We start from the raw sequence: 17,937 nt of genomic DNA, 5'->3' as shown, positions 1-17,937 counted from the left end.
TTTTTATTATATTTCTGATGTTTCATATAATTTCTAAAAAGGTAGGGGGACACTTAGAGGATCATACCAGCACCAATCAATCAAGCTTTATTTATATAGTTCAATGCGCTTCACAGCAGAAAAATAAAAGGCAAAATAAAAGGTTATACATTAATGGGTACATTAATAATACATTAAAGTACATTTAAAATAAATTAAAAGCTACAAGAGTAATGGAGAAACCTAAGTGTCTTAAGATTTATTTTAAAAATGTCCAGAAATTCAGAGACCTACAACAATCCTTCAGCACACTGTTCCAAAATAGCTAAATCAATACATGCCTTTGTCTATTCAGCCGTATATAATGCATAAACATAAACCATGTATTCCCATTAATGGCTTTATTTTTAGACTTAGCGCTTGTTACCAGCCACGACAGTGTGGCTGGTATTCTTTTTAACCTTGTGAGTCTGTTTGTGCCTGTGTGTGTGTGGACAGATTTTATCAATGCACTACACGCTCATGATGATGTCATGAGCGTGTGTGGTTGAGATCACAACGAAGATCTCAGTTTGAGTTTAAAGATGGGTGAGGTCCATGCAAGGGCGCCCAAAGTTACTGGTCTACAGATACTGGCTATCTGTCTGATACCCTTTGTTTCTGTTAGCATTGCTGCACATTGTAAAAACCAAAATATGGACAGGGTCAAAGTAGTATTTAATGTAAAGCAATGCAGCTGCAACCAGTGAAACATGCATGGCTATACTGCTTTAAGCCCAAACCACACCAAAGGGTCGGGTCCGGACAAAACGGTTTTAAAGGTAAACGCTAAACGACACCAATGCAACTCATTGTTGCACGTTGTTGCATTGGTGTGGTTGAAAAAAAAAAGAAGTTCTGACCCTTTGGTGTGGTTTGGGCTCAAGGTCAAGGTAAACTTTATTGTCCACAAGGGAAATTTGTCTTGGGCTTTCACCCCAGCTACAGCCACACATAAAACATCAATGACAGACAAAAATACATTACAGAGGGAGACACAACATTACACCATTGCACACATGATGTGGATAATCTAGCCTCACACAGTTACTGCTGTTTCAGTGCCTCGTTCAACATCTTAGTTTATGCTGGTACAAACGATTTTTAAAATCTGATGTACTTCCACTTTGGTTCTTTGTATCTTCTCTCAGAGGGCAGAAGTACAAACTCGCCATTTAAAACATGGGTAACATCACTGACAATATTTTGAGCCTGTTTTAATGTAGCCTCCTCATAAATAGACTGCAGAGAGGGGAGCTGTCTTACCCCTATGATCTTCCCTGCAGTCTGCACCAGTCTGAACAATTTTGACCTCACTTTAAACTGGAATATCAGAATGGAAAGTAACACCACTCAAGTAACTTTAATCATTGATCATTTGATCATTAAGCACTTAAATCCTATATTAATGATAATGACACGAGGCAACACTTTGTGGTCTTTTAAAAGCTAATTAATTAAGAAAATAATAATTGTATTATTATTTTATAATCTACAGGTATATTTGCAAAGTAGTATTCGTACTACATGGGTAAATGTACCATTACTTTACGCCTCTGGAATCTGGATTCAGCCAGCCACTCCTTTGAGTGTTCTTCTCTTTAACTAGATTTGATGGATTCGAGACACTGCCAACATTCCTTTACAGTATGTGTCATTTTCACTGAATGTCTTTTATCTTTCTCTCTCTTTTTTTTTGCCAACGGCTGATTTGGTCTGGCTTATTAGCCAGGATAATTATGAGTCCCAACCAAAAAGAAACAAACAAATCAAATGTGTGTTCCAACGATAGACCACTCATGCATGCACTGAGGCTGAAAAATAACCTGATATACCTGAAAGTGTTGTATTATGGTGCTGATATTATACCACGCACTATAGTTGTCTAACATGTTTTTCTGTGCTATGTGCACACATCGGCCTGGGTGACAGCAGACTGCTGGGCGAGCACTGGCGCTTTGGCATGGGGGGGGGGGGTCAGATATGGAATGAATTATGTACTGGCCATATATGGAGTGCGTCTTGTGTACAGATCAGGTCAGATCAACATATGGAATGTCAGAACAGGTCAGCTCCATATATGGAGATCTAAGGGTGGCAGCGGGGGAAGTGTCTTGAGTGTACAGGCTTTGATGAGGGCCCAGGTAGGGCCGGGCCTTTATTTTATCCATGTTTTGATGCTGCTTAATACGCTAAACCCGCCATTTGTTTTATGCGTTTAATTCGACGTTTTTCAATAATTAAAAATAAATTGCAGCTTTGTTGCGGACCTGGTGACGAGGCCGGCGCGTTATGACGACGAAACCGGAAATCGACCCGTGCTCTGGGCTGCAAGGGCTTCTGGGAAAATGAGTTCAATGCAACTTAGCGGTGGTTTTGACTGGACTACAGCAGCCCTCGCAGCCTGTTGTCTCGTATCACGATGGTGGCATATTTTTCTCTTCAACAACAACCCATGGAACTATTTTCAGGCGGATTCTCATGGATCAAAGCCGCAAATACTTTGGCGTATGCTCCAAAGGCAATAAAACAATCCTGGCAGCCTATGGTAGTTTGAATATATTAATTTAAAGCCCTTAAACTTAGTGTTCATTATAACAAATATTTCTAATGACACAGATGCATGACTGTAATGACCTCAGTAAAGTTTGTGTTGGTGTGTGTTGTTTAAAAAATGTTAGTTAGCAGTGATGGAAATCACATTACAAAACATATACATTAACCACTTCAGCCCCATACACACATTTCGGCCATTTGAAAATATCCGATCTACAAGCACACAATGCGAGGCATTACAGTATAAGCTGATTTGCAATTTTTTTTATACAAATTGCAATAAAAGGCATCTTAGGCTTCAAACCCTGATCACAACAACAAGTATTTAACTGTGACCTTCTTTACCTTACTGACCATCCCCGTGATTGTGACCTTGACCTTTGACCTCAGCACTACTTAGTTCCATGTTGACTTAAAATAAGCAGTAGACACTGACAGTCATACTACCATCTATCAGCCCATTGTGACCAGGAAGCCTACTAGGAACTAATGTATACACAAACCATACATTAGACGTCCGAGCACCTAGGCTGCTAATCCAGCCGGACAGCATGTCGCTACTACTGTATGTGGGCAATGTTGAAAATGGACAGTATAAGTGGTAACACTTAGCTATGGTCCTTTCATTTTGGATTGCTTTGAAATTATGATTATGATGTTAAATGTTATTAAATGGTTTTAGTTTTCATTGTTACTGAATGGAATGGGATGACATTAATGATAATACTGTAGGCTATAGGCCATCATAAAATGATGACACACCAGAGTCACATTCACTTTCTTCAGGAAACAGGAAGAGGACAGGTGTAAATATATAAAAGAACATCTGAATGCGTAGTTACATTTTCACAAAATACACCAAGAAACAGTATTATACAGTCCAAACATTAGACATCTGAAACACATGACAAAACCACGAAAGCAACTTCACTAATCACATTATGGCCATAATAAATGCTACCCATTTTGTCTAAAAGCACGTTCAGCGTCATGAATTAAGACATTTCCATTGTCGGATTACTGGCATACATTTTGTCCCAGTGTGTGTAAAAATCACTAGCTGAAGTTCATGCAAAACAGGGAGTGTCTACAGGAAGGGTGACTAAAGGGTGACTCTCCACTGTGAGCTTATTATAGGAACACATGCCAACCTCTGAACAGCCAGCTATGCTTATATACCAGCCACAGCCCGAGTCTAAATCAAGTGCGCCCCCTGCAGGGAGGTCAGAGCAGTGTACCTGACTGAAGGGGAGGAGGACGACCGAGTGGAGTTGGCGTGGCTCGCTGCTCGTCTCTTCAGCTCACGAGAGATCTGGAGCCAAGACAGAGTGTAGCAGCAGCAGCCATAGAAACAGTCACTCCACACACCTCCCTGGAACACACAGAAAGAGCCGCGTGAACACAGGTGGGGAAAGTTGAACATAAAATGTGAAGCTGGGATTCCGTAACTTTTATGCATCAACGAACCCAGGATTTCAACAATCCCTGGACCTTTTTTTACACCCAAATAACTTTGGTTCTAGAACTGGTTCCGTTCTACATTCCTGGAACCTTGGTGCTGTCATGGAAGCGGTGGCCATTTATTTTCTTTCTGTTCCGAACCAACGATGAGGGTTCTGAACTTCTGAACCAATTCATTTTCAGTGGAAACACTGGTTCAACATTAGACAGGAAAGAAATAACTGAACCAGTTCAACGACGTTGGAAAAGCCCCTGCGAGTTGAAGACCAAACTTCTACCCCCATATTTGAGAAAAACTTGTAAAAGGCCCCTCAACCCCCCAGAAGGTACACCAACTTGCAGTCAACTCAACACCACAATATTTATATTCAACTGCAAGTGGAACTTCAGGGCATGTGCATATATGGCTACATTAATTGAATGTCAACCTCAAATTAACACACATGTGCATCTCAACAGGATGTTACAGCTTTCAATGCTGTTTTGCACTCCCTTCTAAAGTCATATACTGAAGGTAAACTGACAGGATAAACAAAACATGCACTTAAAAGGTCAAATGACGGTTTCTTTCTTGTGACGTCCACAAAGTGAATGTTTGGGGGACATTCCTTCAGTTTTTTCCCAGTGGGACATTTGGGGCTCTGCGATTGACATGAACGACCAACTTCCTTGACAACAAATGCAAAGCTAGCGGCAATTCACACAAAGGCTCTGGCTTATAGGGGCCCCATCATGAACTCTTGGGCCCCTGGGCCTGGGCCCATGCAGTATAGGCCCTTGGCTGCCCTTTGGAATCCGCGTTTGGTCAGGAGACATATTGCACTCATAAGCTTCAGGCAGCACTACTTCACCACTACTTCATTCAGTAGGTGTCCTTGTCCTACTCGACACCATCGGCTCAATTTCTTGACGGACTAGTAGGGAGATCACTTCCAAGCACTATACAAATAGGCTACTATAATATCAATTATTAATATACACTATATTATACAGTACGTCTTTACCATATATTGGTTCACAATGCACATAACGTTTTAGCTACTGAAGAACAAACAAACAAAATATACAAATCCCACACAACAAAGGTTGAGCCAAAGGAATTGGTGGAAAATAAATGTTTCTCATGTGCAAGAGCTCCCTCTTAGGACAGAATTAATTTACTGCAGCAAACTCATTTGATAATGATAATATTCAATACCATTTAATTAAAAATATGATTCATTTTCTGTTATATACAATGTACAATGCTTGATCCTCAGGGTTAATTCATTGAGGGCAAACCATTTGACATATAGAAATATAAATACAAATCAGTCTTTTAGATTAGAATGTATAACCCCAATTAGCTCCCATCACACAAGGATACTGTATAGAGTAGACCTACACCTACAAACCAGTAATGATGAATAGAATGTATCATAAATGTATAAGATTCTCTCCTTCCCAACAGTGCTTGGGGAACACACACAATGCTTCTGGGAACCCATTCAGATTAGACCTACAGTCGTAGGCTGAAGCTAATCTGAATGGGTTCCCAGAAGCATTGTGTGCAGTGTATTATATTGACAAGCGTCCACAGCCCACTCCACCTCCATAGGAGTCACCTGCTCTCGCTTCCAGCTCCTGCCTCAGCCCACACCCAGTTCCTTTTCTTATCCTTCTCATTCTCATTCTGTTCACTGTACAAACCAATGCTTATCACAACATTTCACTTCAAGAACCCCCAAATGAATATGTATTTAGCAGTGGACCCCCATTAGGAATTATTTCGTTTTTAAAATGTTTCAAAAATAGAATTGCCTCAATGAACCCCGGGGGGGGGGGGGGGGGGGGGTCCCCACTACCAGACCCCACTTTGAGAACCACTGGCATAAACAATCTACTGATATTCTGTATTGCACAGCATTTGTGTTGTTTTAGACCTGCCTTGCATTGGCCCATGTGAAATCATCAGTGGTCTCTCCAGATCTGGGGATTAACTCGCATTACAAAGCACCGAGTGAGGGCTTTCTGTGGGCAAACCGGGTCAAACACAGTTCTATGGGTGGTGGGAAAGCATTGTGTCTAAAGATGTTGAACAACAACAACATTGCTTTCATTTACTTGTACAGTATCTTGAAGTATTTATCAAAAACAAGAGCAACAGTTTGATGGTTCACAGAATGGCTGCATACCAACAAGAGCACAACTTCCCTGTTTTTCAAAATCAGACCCGTCTGAACTGAGTGGTGCTGTACTGTACTCGTACTGTATTGTACTGTACTGTACTGTACTGTACTGTACTGTACTGTACTGTACTGTACTGTACTGTACTGTACTGTACTGGTGGTGATACACACAAAAGAAAAATGCAATGGGCCATATTCAGACCACAGCCAGATCTTGCCAGCAAGGTGCTACCTAGGTGATACTTCCCATAAACAGCCCATTCATCCAAGTCTTTAATTGTATTAAATAACGTCAAAATCACCAACATTGCAGCTGTAGGTAAAGCTTGAATTATCCTCTTTCAATCTGTAAAGTGCTTATTTCACAAAAATCCACCGTAAATATTTTATGATGCAAGAAGAAAGAAATTCCTTGCATGTGTTGGAGTTTGGAAGCGCTCGTTCAAAATCACGCCCATGTGTACCACCTGTTTTGAATGTGCACATAGTGCAGCAGCTGCAGGAGGTTGCTGTACTGATAACGAGCGCTTCCATACTCTGATACTTAGAAAATAATCATCTGCAAGGAATGTCTTGACCGGAAGTAGCTCATAAAATGTCTACAGTGGATTTTTATTAAACAAAAACGTTACAGATTAAAGGATAATTCAATCTTTCCCTACAGCTGCCATGTTGGTTGATTTTGACGTTGTTTAATATAATTAGAGAGGACTTTTCTGTTTGGATGAATGGGCTGTCTGGGAAGTATCACCTTGCTGGCAAGATGGCTGCGGCCTGAATATGGCCAATTGCACCTGTGCACAGTGTGAAGCTCAACATGGACGGACGGACGGACAGACAGACAGACGGACAGACGGACAGACGGACCGACGGACCGACGGACCGACGGACCGACGGACCGACGGACCGACGGACGGACGAAACTACTTGACAGCCCATAAACTTAGATTATTTTTTTTTTAAATAGGTTTGAATCTAGAGTTGCAAGATTTGCTTGTATTAAATAAAGTTAAACTCACCAACATTGCAGCTGTAGGGCAAGTTTGAATGATCATTTTTAAATCTGTAAAGCGTTTGTTTCATGTCTGTGTCCCTTTTGTGCCCATACTGTATATGGAGATCTCTGATCTGCCTGTGCCCGAAGAGTGCAAACTGACTGTGAAAAGTGTAGTGGCTAATTAATCAATTTGCAGGTGTGGGGTTGCCATGAGGCAGAGGCTGGAAATTGCACAGGTGAGGGGACTTAGGCTGATTAGGCCCACTGGCAGAGCCTGAGCAGAGCCTTTTGTGGTGGTTCTGGAGAACCGACTCGATACCGGGCACTAGCTGCACTCCCTGTGTGGGGGTGTGGAACGTGTGTCGAATGTGAAGTCGGTGGGGCGAACAGTTCTCGAGTTAGGTGCATTTCAACCGTACACACACGCACGCATGCAGACTCGCAGACACACAGAGATGTGGTACATTTATAGTAGGATTAAGAAACAGGTGGTTATGTAGCTAACACAGAGTGATTTACAACAAGCGCGTCCAATCTCCAATGCTCCATGCTGCTCAATGATTTGCCACTCAGTGTAGATGGTTCTGTACTTTTTTCTAAAAGTATAGAGCCAACTCTAGTCCAGTTTTCTAAGTGTAGACTAGAGGGTTCAAGTGTTTAGTGATGTCTGTGTGTATTTACCTCGATGCCGTAGCGCTCCCTGACTGAGGCCCGCACAGCCAGGGAGGCCGGCGGCACGCAGCCCATGCAGTCCAGCAGTGGCAGGCAGGGGCAGACGCCCGCTGCACTGGTCACCTTGCAGGTGAACACTGGGAGGCAGCACAGAGCCAAGCAGCCTGGAAAACAAACACAAACACACACACAAACACACACACACACACACACACACACACACACACACACACACACACACAGTCAGGGAGTTATGCAATATTGCAATATTCATTCCTCAACCTTTGACCTCTCTAATCCAATCTGAAAACATTTTATGCGTGGTCAACCTTGCTTGTAGATCGGCTATTTAATTTCAAATAGAAGGTCTCATGTAGCCTATAGTTGCTTCTTTCGGGCTTGTTTTCATAGAGCTGGTTGCAAAACTGGTTTGTATGATTAACCATTTGTATGACTCACTTCAAGCCTCACTTGTAAAACGTAATAACTTATTAAGTCATACTGGGTGTCAAACAACCTAATCTAGAAGCTCACAATTACCGGTATGTGTGGCTATCCAACTATATCCAACTATTTTGAACATTTTGGAAAACATGTAAACGCATACACCAGATGATAGTGTTAATTCCAAGGAAGTGTGGTGTTTGACAGTGAGGCAATTGAGTCATACAAAAATGCCTTTTGTTCAGCAGTAGTTCAAGACATACTGACGTCAAGAAATAAGTAATGCAAAATGGCACACAAAATAAATATGGTAAAAACAAGAATTCATACACTATATAAATTAATAACCAGCTGCTGCCGTATATCTCCAGAATTGTGCTCTGAATTTGTATTTAATGTGTGTGGAAACAACAACAGGATGCGTCCAGAGAGAGAGAGAGAGAGAGAGAGAGAGAGAGAGAGAGAGAGAGAGAGACATTGTGCGATTTCCACAGCACAGCATAGGGACATTAGATTCTCCTCAGACATATTCATATATCTTGGTAATAGAGTGTATAAAATAACCAAGCCTTTCTTTGTGGAGTTTGCATGTTCTCCCCGTGTCTCACAAAAAAAATGCAGTAATCCTGGTCTCTAAACTGCCTCCCCCTGGCCAGCCGGGGCACCTGATGGAGGGGAAAGGAACTGGTTGGAATAACGTGTTCCTTCCAGGCACTACGTCCAACCAGGGAAACTCCCCCCAGGAGCAACTTGGACACTCAGGCATGAAGGAAGCATGAGTTCAAGTCCGTTGCTCTCCCCATGTCCCCCATATATGGGGACTAGGTTGGCAGAGGGTGTGTAGAGCCCAGGATCACATTAGGTAATTGACACAGGGGTGAAAAATGGGTTACAAAATCGTGGGATAAAGATTATTAAAAAACAAAAAAAAACAAGAAAAAACCGTAGCCTACATTTCCATCTACAAGGTTCAAATCTCATGTGAAAAAATACAAGTATGTGTATGGCAGCAATTTAAAATGTGCATAGCCTATATGGATACACTGCTCTCAATAATTAATTGCATCATTCCAGCTGTGTAAAAGTAGCCTATAGGACAGGTCAGATCAATTACTTGCAGACTACTGGTGTCGGTGTGGTAGTGCAAGTTTCTATGACCAGCTTTGCATCTGGTAAAAATTATTAAACAAAAAAAATATAACTTTCTGGCCTTGACAGCCCATACATCCAAACAAAAAAGTCCATGATTGTATTAAACAACAACTCACCAACATTGTATCTGTACAGAAAGCTTGAATTTATCCTCTTTCTATCTGCAAAGCTTTTGATATGAGCAACTTTCTGTCAAGAAATTCTGTGCAGGATCGTTGAGTGATTTCCAACAAGCACTTCCAAACTCCATGTTTTGCCACTTAGTCTAGATGAGGGGGCGTGTCCCAGTGGAAAAGTAATGCATGTGCATACTCTCTATCAATATAGATCTACAAGCCCACAGCAGTGACTTTACTTGTAGATTGGCTATTTTTGGCAAAGAGATTTGGTGTAGAGGGGAAAATGCGGTATAGATGCATTCCCCCACTTCTAAAAGTAGCACATATACACCCATGCCCTTGATATGTATGTCATACCAACAAAAAACAGTGTCGGCTCAGGAACACATGACACACAAACTCCTTTGCTTTTCATGGGCCAGTCAGATGGCGTTCAGTTTGTCTGTGGTGAGACACTTACAGTCTCCCATGTCTTGCCAGCAGTCACACAGTCCCGTGCTCCACTCTCCTGGTGCTCCGCTTGTTCCTGGCTGGGATGTCACTACCTGGGTCTCCTCATGGCTCATTACTGTCGCCAGTAGCCAGGGCAGAGAAGGTAGAGACACCTACGAATTTAGAACATGGACATGGATTTTAACAATTTATTTATGTCCACACAGACAAAATTGCATACATAAATCTTTCAGGTGCAGCAATAAAGTTACATCAACAAAATCAAGGCATATGTCCTCAGTTACGAATACAACAAGCATGCCATGTCACCCATGCAGCATTCCATGGGCAACATTCGAAACCCCCTCCAACAACCGGTCCGCGGGCATGTCCCATGGCTGTTCCGACAGCAGACGGACACAGAAGGCCAGGTTCAACGCCTCTTCCCGGTAGCTGCTCACGGGAAGGGCCACCAAGCTGCACCGGCTGTTGGTATTATACTCCATCGGTGAGCAGTGCCTTTTTGTATGCAAGCTTGCAATCACAGCACACAGTCCACAGAGGTTGCGAATGCATCTTAAATCTGCACCCACTATACATTAACGGTGGTAGTTACATCGGAGCAGTTTAATGTCATGCTCAGGACACTGACACACACACGCACACACGTGTGCGCGCGCACACACACACACACACACACACACACACACACACACACACACACACACACACACACAGTGGGAATTCACTCTACTTAGACATGGAGGAAATAATATTGGCGTAATATTATAATGTTATATGACACCTGCACATTTGCCTTGTGAAACATGGTTTGCTTGTAGTGAAGCTGAGAGCAGAATGTACTGTATTGTCCTATTTGTATCGATCAGTGGTTGCGTGGTAGCTATGAATAGTTTCTGGCAAATCAGAGAGGAGTGGATGACCCAAAGGAGGATAGTATACAGACTTCGATTTGTCCCTGGAAGAAATTTGTCATGGACAAGCACAACATATATAGTACAACACAGTCTGCCAATAACTCGCACAATGCACACACTACAGTACACACTACGACCAACACAGTAACAGTGTGCATTATTAAGATCAACATGAAATCGTCATAAAAGATTTAGACACAATATCTTGTCACAGCTATATCATCTATGTATAGTAACTTGAGCCTGCTTCGCAAACGTGACATGGGCCTTTGTTGCAGGGTGACGCACGCGTCCATGCACCGTCGAGCTGGAGAGACGACATGTCTTCACTCAAGAGAAAAGCACTCAGGTCGAAATGGAATCTCATTAAGGGAATCATTCATGTTGCTTATGATCCTGTCTTTTCTTATGCCATCTCTGAACAAATAAACATTCTACCATTCCTGTCCCTATAGTATGTGTGCGCCTAATGATATGCCTTAAGGAATTATTCATGTTGCCCGACAAGGTGGGGTCAAGTCCCCCGTATATATAATTACTGGGTGGGGACATGTTGTGTCTAGCAGCAGACTTACCTGTTAGAGTGAGGTGTTGTGTTCGGTAACTGAAGGCCCGGTTTTAATATTCTGGGGATATCCTGGTATCTGGTTGAGGGGCAGCAAGCTTGCTTCAGCTTCTCCTTTTCTCTGGTGTTTTCTCACTTTCCAGCCTTCTCAACTGGACATGACTGTCACATTTGTGTGCAGGGTATCTATCTGTGGTGTTTTGGTGTAAACATAAAACGGTCGCGCGCGCACACACACACACACACACACACACACACACACACACACACACACACACACACACACACACACACACACACACACACACACACACACACACACACACACACACACACACACACACACACACACACACACACACACACACACACACACACACACACACGCACACACATGCACAGTTTGCACACACACACACACACACACACACACACACACACACACACACACACACGCACACATGCACAAACGCACACACACACACACACACACACACACACACACACACACACACACACACACACACCCTCACACACACACACACACACACACACACACACACACACACACACACACACACACACACACACACACACACACACACACACACATAGCCTGGCCTTAATAACCAGTGGGGTGCGATGTAAAATATCACGGGGGGATTAAGAGATGCTATGTTTGTTCAGGTGAGTGAGTGTGGTTATTCAGTGTGTCAGTCAAAACAGTGTTCATTTAATCCAACAATGTTGTTGGACATAAAAGATTTCCACCCGACGCCGACGAGACAGTAACTGTCCCTGAGTTACAAATAGCCTACTGTTATTATGTAGTTAGTGCTTACTAGTCTTAAGACAGCGAGAGTCACTGTGTCAGCTCTACGTCAGCTAATATGCTAACATGCTGCTTACAGTAAACATGCTTCTGAGGTCTGAACAGGATTGTTATCTGCTTTCAGGTTGACCTCAACACACCAGTGGGGTGCAAAAAAAATATGCTGACTATAATGCATGTAGTGTACATGTTTGAAAATCAGTTGTTTTCTGTGAGCTAACAGTACACAGGATTTAGAAGTATCCGTCCACCCTAAATACTAAACATTATGAATACACTCTTACGTGTTGTTATATATTATTTTTTATTGCCTTGTTCTACAACCAGACGACAGATTAAAACTATTACTCATTATATTTCAGTGTTATCCTGGTGTAGACCTGTGCATAGAACGGTTGTTTTTCATGGGAGAATTATAGCATACAGTACTGTAACTTTGCTGTATAGCCCAGCCCTGCACCATGCCTTCACCTTCACCCAAAACAGAGCTGCTATCCAAACGGGTTGAACTGTAACCCAACCACCCCCCACCAACCCCCATGAATGCACGCACGCACACACGCACGCACGCACGCACACACACACCCTTTGTGTAATGCTATAGATGTTATTGTGCATTGTGTTGAATTGTTTGCACTGAGATGTTATGTGGTTGTATATTTTGTTATGGACTATTTACACTGTTATTTCATTTCACATGAATGTATTACTCTAGAAGAAACATAAAGTATAACATGAGACAAACAAGCAACGTCTGATTTGACTGATTTGTTTGTTTGATTGATTGATTGATTGATTGGAAACATGTGTAAGGGGATCAGAGGACATTATCATCCTTGCAGCTTTGCTGTGATGATATCTTGTGTTTTCCCATGGCTCTCATCTGAATGAATGAGATATAGATCAGTCCAGAGAGGTGAAGCAAACCATCCCTGCTGTTCTCATCATCCATAGGGGCCAATGGGGCCATCACTGATCAGTGATCACATGCACTACATTCAACCAGCCAGGGTTAGGGTTGTTTAAAAAATAAAATAACAAAAAATAACATTGTTAACGTTCTTCATTTGACAAAAAAGAAAAAAAAAGGATCTACTACAAGCTCACACACACGCACGCACGCACACACACACACACACACACACACACACACACACACACACACACACACACACACACACACACACACACACACACACACACACACACACACACACACACACACACACACACACACACACACACACACACACACACACACACACACACACACACACACACACACACACACACACACACATAATCCTACAGTAACTAAACTCAACATAACATCCAAGGTGGCATCATTTTACAGTTACTGAAGGTAGACATTATGTCTAAGTATGTCAAAGTCAGTGGCATTAGCTATCTATGAATACATCACTGTAAAATCCTGGAACATGTGACGTGTTTAAAACCATGTATGTAATAATTAAACGCCAATTGTTTATTTATGGCCATAAGTGTTCTCTTACACTATACTGTGCTGTCAAGCCGACACAGAAACACCTCAAACTGTTTAGTGTTCACTTACTTACTGTGCTTGTTTGTGTTGGAAGTTGGAACAGAAGGATCTGATCAGGCGCTGCCTCGTCTCTGCAGGGGTCTGGGGAAACAGTGGGGATCTGCATCTGCGGGCCTTCCACTGGGACTCGGGAGACACTGAAAGAGTCATGGGGGATTCAAGATTCAGGAGGGTTTTATTTGTCACCCACTCATGCAGCTTTAGATGTTTAATGTTTTTGTCCTTCAGGGAATTCATACCCTGAAGAAGGCAACTTGTTGCCGAAACGTTGGAAAAATTAATAAAAATGCATGGCATCGTGACTACGAGCCTCTTTCCTCTCTCAGTCAAAGTCCTTCAGAGAATTATCATAATAAGGCTCAGACCACATTTATTCTGCAGCTGAAGCAGCTCTCACCTTTGCACCTACTGTATACACTTGCGGAGATGACCTTTGGTTACATACAGTCCGGGGGATATGACTGTTGGTGGAAAAAGACAAATTCCAACAAATCATTGACACAAAGGTGTAATGCATTATCTATTAACCACCACTTCATACATTTAAGTCACCGGAAAGCTTGCCACAAAACACACTCGCCCCCATTTTTTTCTGCGGAACGCTCGCCCCACTTGGCATGGAACGCTTGCCCCCAGCGGTGAAACGCTCGCCCCCAGCGATGCGGACCACTCGGCCTGCTTGGTGAGAAGAACAGACTACAGCCCATAATATTAAGTTATTTAGTTTAATAGGCAAAACAAAAGAGTTAAAATGACGATTGGGACAGAAATCGTAAATTAGCGTAGCCATAAGATGTACAGCTTCATGTACCACCTTCAATGAAAACTACTTTTCAAATAATAATACAAGTTGCTTCTCCCTGTACTAAGGGCCCACTTACCCGTATTGTGACGTATTGTAAGATGTCAGCTAGAATGATGAGGAGGAGTGTCACGCAGATGGTCTTGGACATGATGGCAGCTGTCGATAGTGTAAGTGTGTTTGGCCTCTTCGTCACAAAGCATTTGGGATTCTTTGTCCTGCAGGGAAATCTCATGCAGTACAGTTACAGTATAAGCCACTCCTGAATAATCAGTTCACCTACATTATGTGTGTGTCCAGGGATTTTGCCAGGACAGTCGTGCATGTCGCACATGGAAAATATGTAAATATTTACAACTTACAAGCTCACAATGTTAGTGGATGCAACGCATTGTGAGCTTGTATAGGTCTGCAATGTCCGTGCGACGTGTGACAGAGCATAAATTAGACTTTAAATGACAATGAATCCTTTAATTGAAGGCCAAGTACTGATTGTCTCCACCAGGCCGAAGGCATGGGGGGAGAGTATGTTTTGCACTTTGTCTCCACCAGGCCGAAGGCATGGGGGGAGAGTATGTTTTGCACTCCGTCCGTCCGTGTGTCCGTCCGTGTGTGTGTGTGTGTGTGTGTGTGTGTGTGTGTGTGTGTCCGTCCGTCCGTGAGCAGCTAATCTCGGCCACCGTTAACCCGCTCGATGCCAAATTTTGCACACACACTCCCTGGATGCCAACGATGAACCTCTGCCCCAAATTTTCCAGAACGGCCTGTTATAGCGCCACCAGGAGGCCGCTTTGTGCAAAACAAGTTTTTGCACAGTACACCTACAGATTTTGTCCAAACATCACGCAAATTGGTACACAGTCTCTCTAGAGCCATTCAACGAAACCGGTCTTTCACATTTCTCAGACTCCATCCTGATTGGTTAAGATTGGCTTCCAAAGTTCACAGGAGTGCTCAGTTTCAAACAAAATGCTGCAAATCATGAACACATCGCGTGATTTCCGTGAAATTGTCCACCCACATTCCCACTAGGCCGAGGACAAAATGCCACATGAACAATTTCAACTCAGACTCAAGGTGGCGCTATAACTGGCCGAAAAGTGTTTTTACCTCTAACTGCACGGATCTGTGGATAACTTTGTATGCCAACTCCCTAGAGGCCAAGGAAAAACCTTTGCCTGGAATTTTTCACATCTGCTCTTTATAGCGCCACCAGGAGGCCGACATATGTAAAACACATTTTCTATTATTACTCCTTCAGATTTTATCCAAATTTCACGCAAATCGCTATACACTATCTCCATAGTCATGTGATCAACACGGAGCGGCACCATTTCCCATCTTCCATCCTGATTGGCTAAGATTGGCTTCCAAAGCTCACACGATTCGTCCATTTCGAAAAAAGGCCACAAATCACAAACACAGTGTGCAATTTCCGTTAAATTATACACGCACATTTTCACTAGGCCGAGGACGACATGCCACATTTTTTTCCTCAAAATCAGCCTCACGGTGGCGCTATAACAGGCCAATTCCTGTTTTTAGCTATAACTGCATCGATCTGTATACAACTTATGTATGCACACATGGAAAAACATTGTATCTGCATCCCTCCAACACGAACCTCCGGCCCAAATCTTCCTCAACAGCCTGTTATAGCGCCACCATGAGGCCACAACCTGACCTGCCCTGGTGGAGACCTGTGCCGATTGGCACTTTGTCTAGTTTGACTTATTTTTCACAGAAAGGCCTCCAGGCCAAAGACGTCTTTAACTTATTTTTAAAGGGGCTTAAAATGATAACATTATAATCATGACTTAAGACAAATCCTACGACTCTCGTTTAAAAAAAATAGAACAAATCTATGGTGGCCTGTGCTGAACTATTGCTACTGCCATTTAGCGGTGGATGAGTTTGCATCTCTGTTTCAAACCTTATACTATGTTGACTGGGTTCCTCCTTTTTCCCACTACACCAAATCTCCTCACAGAAAATAGCTGATCCACAAGTGTCCACAATGTTGTCGTGTTGCAACAATAGCTTGTAGATCAGCTATTTTAACCGAATGTTGGCCCCTTTGGTTCGGTAGGGTTTTTAACCACTTAAACCATAGCATCCCTATTATGGAGTGATTGTCAGCAAATTGGTTTTATATAATGGGAAAAAGGGAGGGGGCCAACAATATAAACTGTAAGAAGCAGGCATATGGGACCCTGAATTAGATAAATATGCCCCTGGAACTGGAGTATAGTGTAGCCTACTCTGAGTTGTAGTTACATTCACACTGTAGCAGTGGTCTGACTCAGTGGTTCTTTTTCTTAACCTGTGGACTGGGGACCACTGGTGGACCATGTCCGTGAGGATTTATGGCAAATAATTGGTAAAACACTGTGGTTGTAATGATAATAACTCATTAATTCACATTTTACAATCAATCGACTGGTCATAAATAAATTAGTGGTAAAGGTCTCTTACAGCAAACCGGTCAAATTAATGTAAGCCTATGTGGTGGCAGCATTTCTACTCAAATCAGAATCTAGTTGTATTGTTGAGGGGCGCTCTATATACAGGTTTAATGTTTGTTTTTAGTTCAATGTTTGTTTTAAAAACGCCATTGACAATAAAGAGAATTTAATGTTTGTTTTTTCACCGTTTGTTTTACATCACGGTTACTGTAAGATCATAAGAGCGCCCCTCACTTCACACAGGTGTGATTTTTGATAGTACAGGTTTAATGTTTTGTCACTGCACAAACTTTAAATGCCATTAACAATGAACAGAGTTTAATGTTTGTTTTGTCTGATTGTCACTGAGCAAATCGGCATATGTTATGATATCGCGATGTAAGATGATAAGGGTTGGTAAAGCGCCCCTCACTTCACACGGGTGTGATTTTTTTAATTACAGTATTATTATGCACGATCCAGTGGCTGACGCTATTATCCAATAACATCCAGAAAGTTTCTAGTCATTTAATTTCTTTTACCGAAACACAAAGAGCATCACATCAGCACACGCTGGCCTGGAAGGGTGCATCGGCTCACGGACAGGCAGCTGAGTCACTCTATTCTATTGTGTGTCCACGCGTAATTACGCAGTGCGCCCGAGGCAATACTGTGACACACCTCCTCCACTATATAATAGCCCATTAGCCAGCTCACACACACACACACACACACACACCACTCGTTATGTCTGTGTGTGTTGCTTCTGCTTG

The 17,937-nt window shown here is 42.6% G+C and overlaps 1 protein-coding gene across 2 annotated transcripts; it reads right to left on the bottom strand.

The window, feature by feature from the left end:
- Positions 1–1,444: 1,444 nt before the first annotated feature.
- On the bottom strand, positions 1,445–10,183 carry LOC310875537 (placenta-specific gene 8 protein-like). Of its 2 annotated transcripts, XM_083788811.1 has the most exons (5): positions 10,048–10,183; positions 7,882–8,036; positions 3,337–3,946; positions 1,770–2,946; positions 1,445–1,689 (listed from the first exon to the last, which is right to left on the bottom strand). In XM_083788811.1, exons 1-3 carry the CDS (start codon positions 10,151–10,153, stop codon positions 3,770–3,772), a joined length of 438 nt encoding a protein of 145 aa, XP_083644937.1. In that variant the 5' UTR covers positions 10,154–10,183; the 3' UTR covers positions 1,445–1,689; positions 1,770–2,946; positions 3,337–3,769. The 2 variants fall into 2 exon arrangements, with proteins under 2 accessions (XP_083644937.1, XP_083644936.1); XM_083788810.1 differs by having other exon boundaries at positions 1,770–3,946.
- Positions 10,184–17,937: the final 7,754 nt, after the last annotated feature.

The sequence above is a fragment of the Protomyctophum parallelum genome, assembly GCF_964188405.1.
Source record: "Protomyctophum parallelum genome assembly, chromosome: 18".
Classification (NCBI taxonomy): Eukaryota; Metazoa; Chordata; class Actinopteri; order Myctophiformes; family Myctophidae; genus Protomyctophum; species Protomyctophum parallelum.
This window is presented reverse-complemented; position numbering and strand designations above follow the sequence as displayed.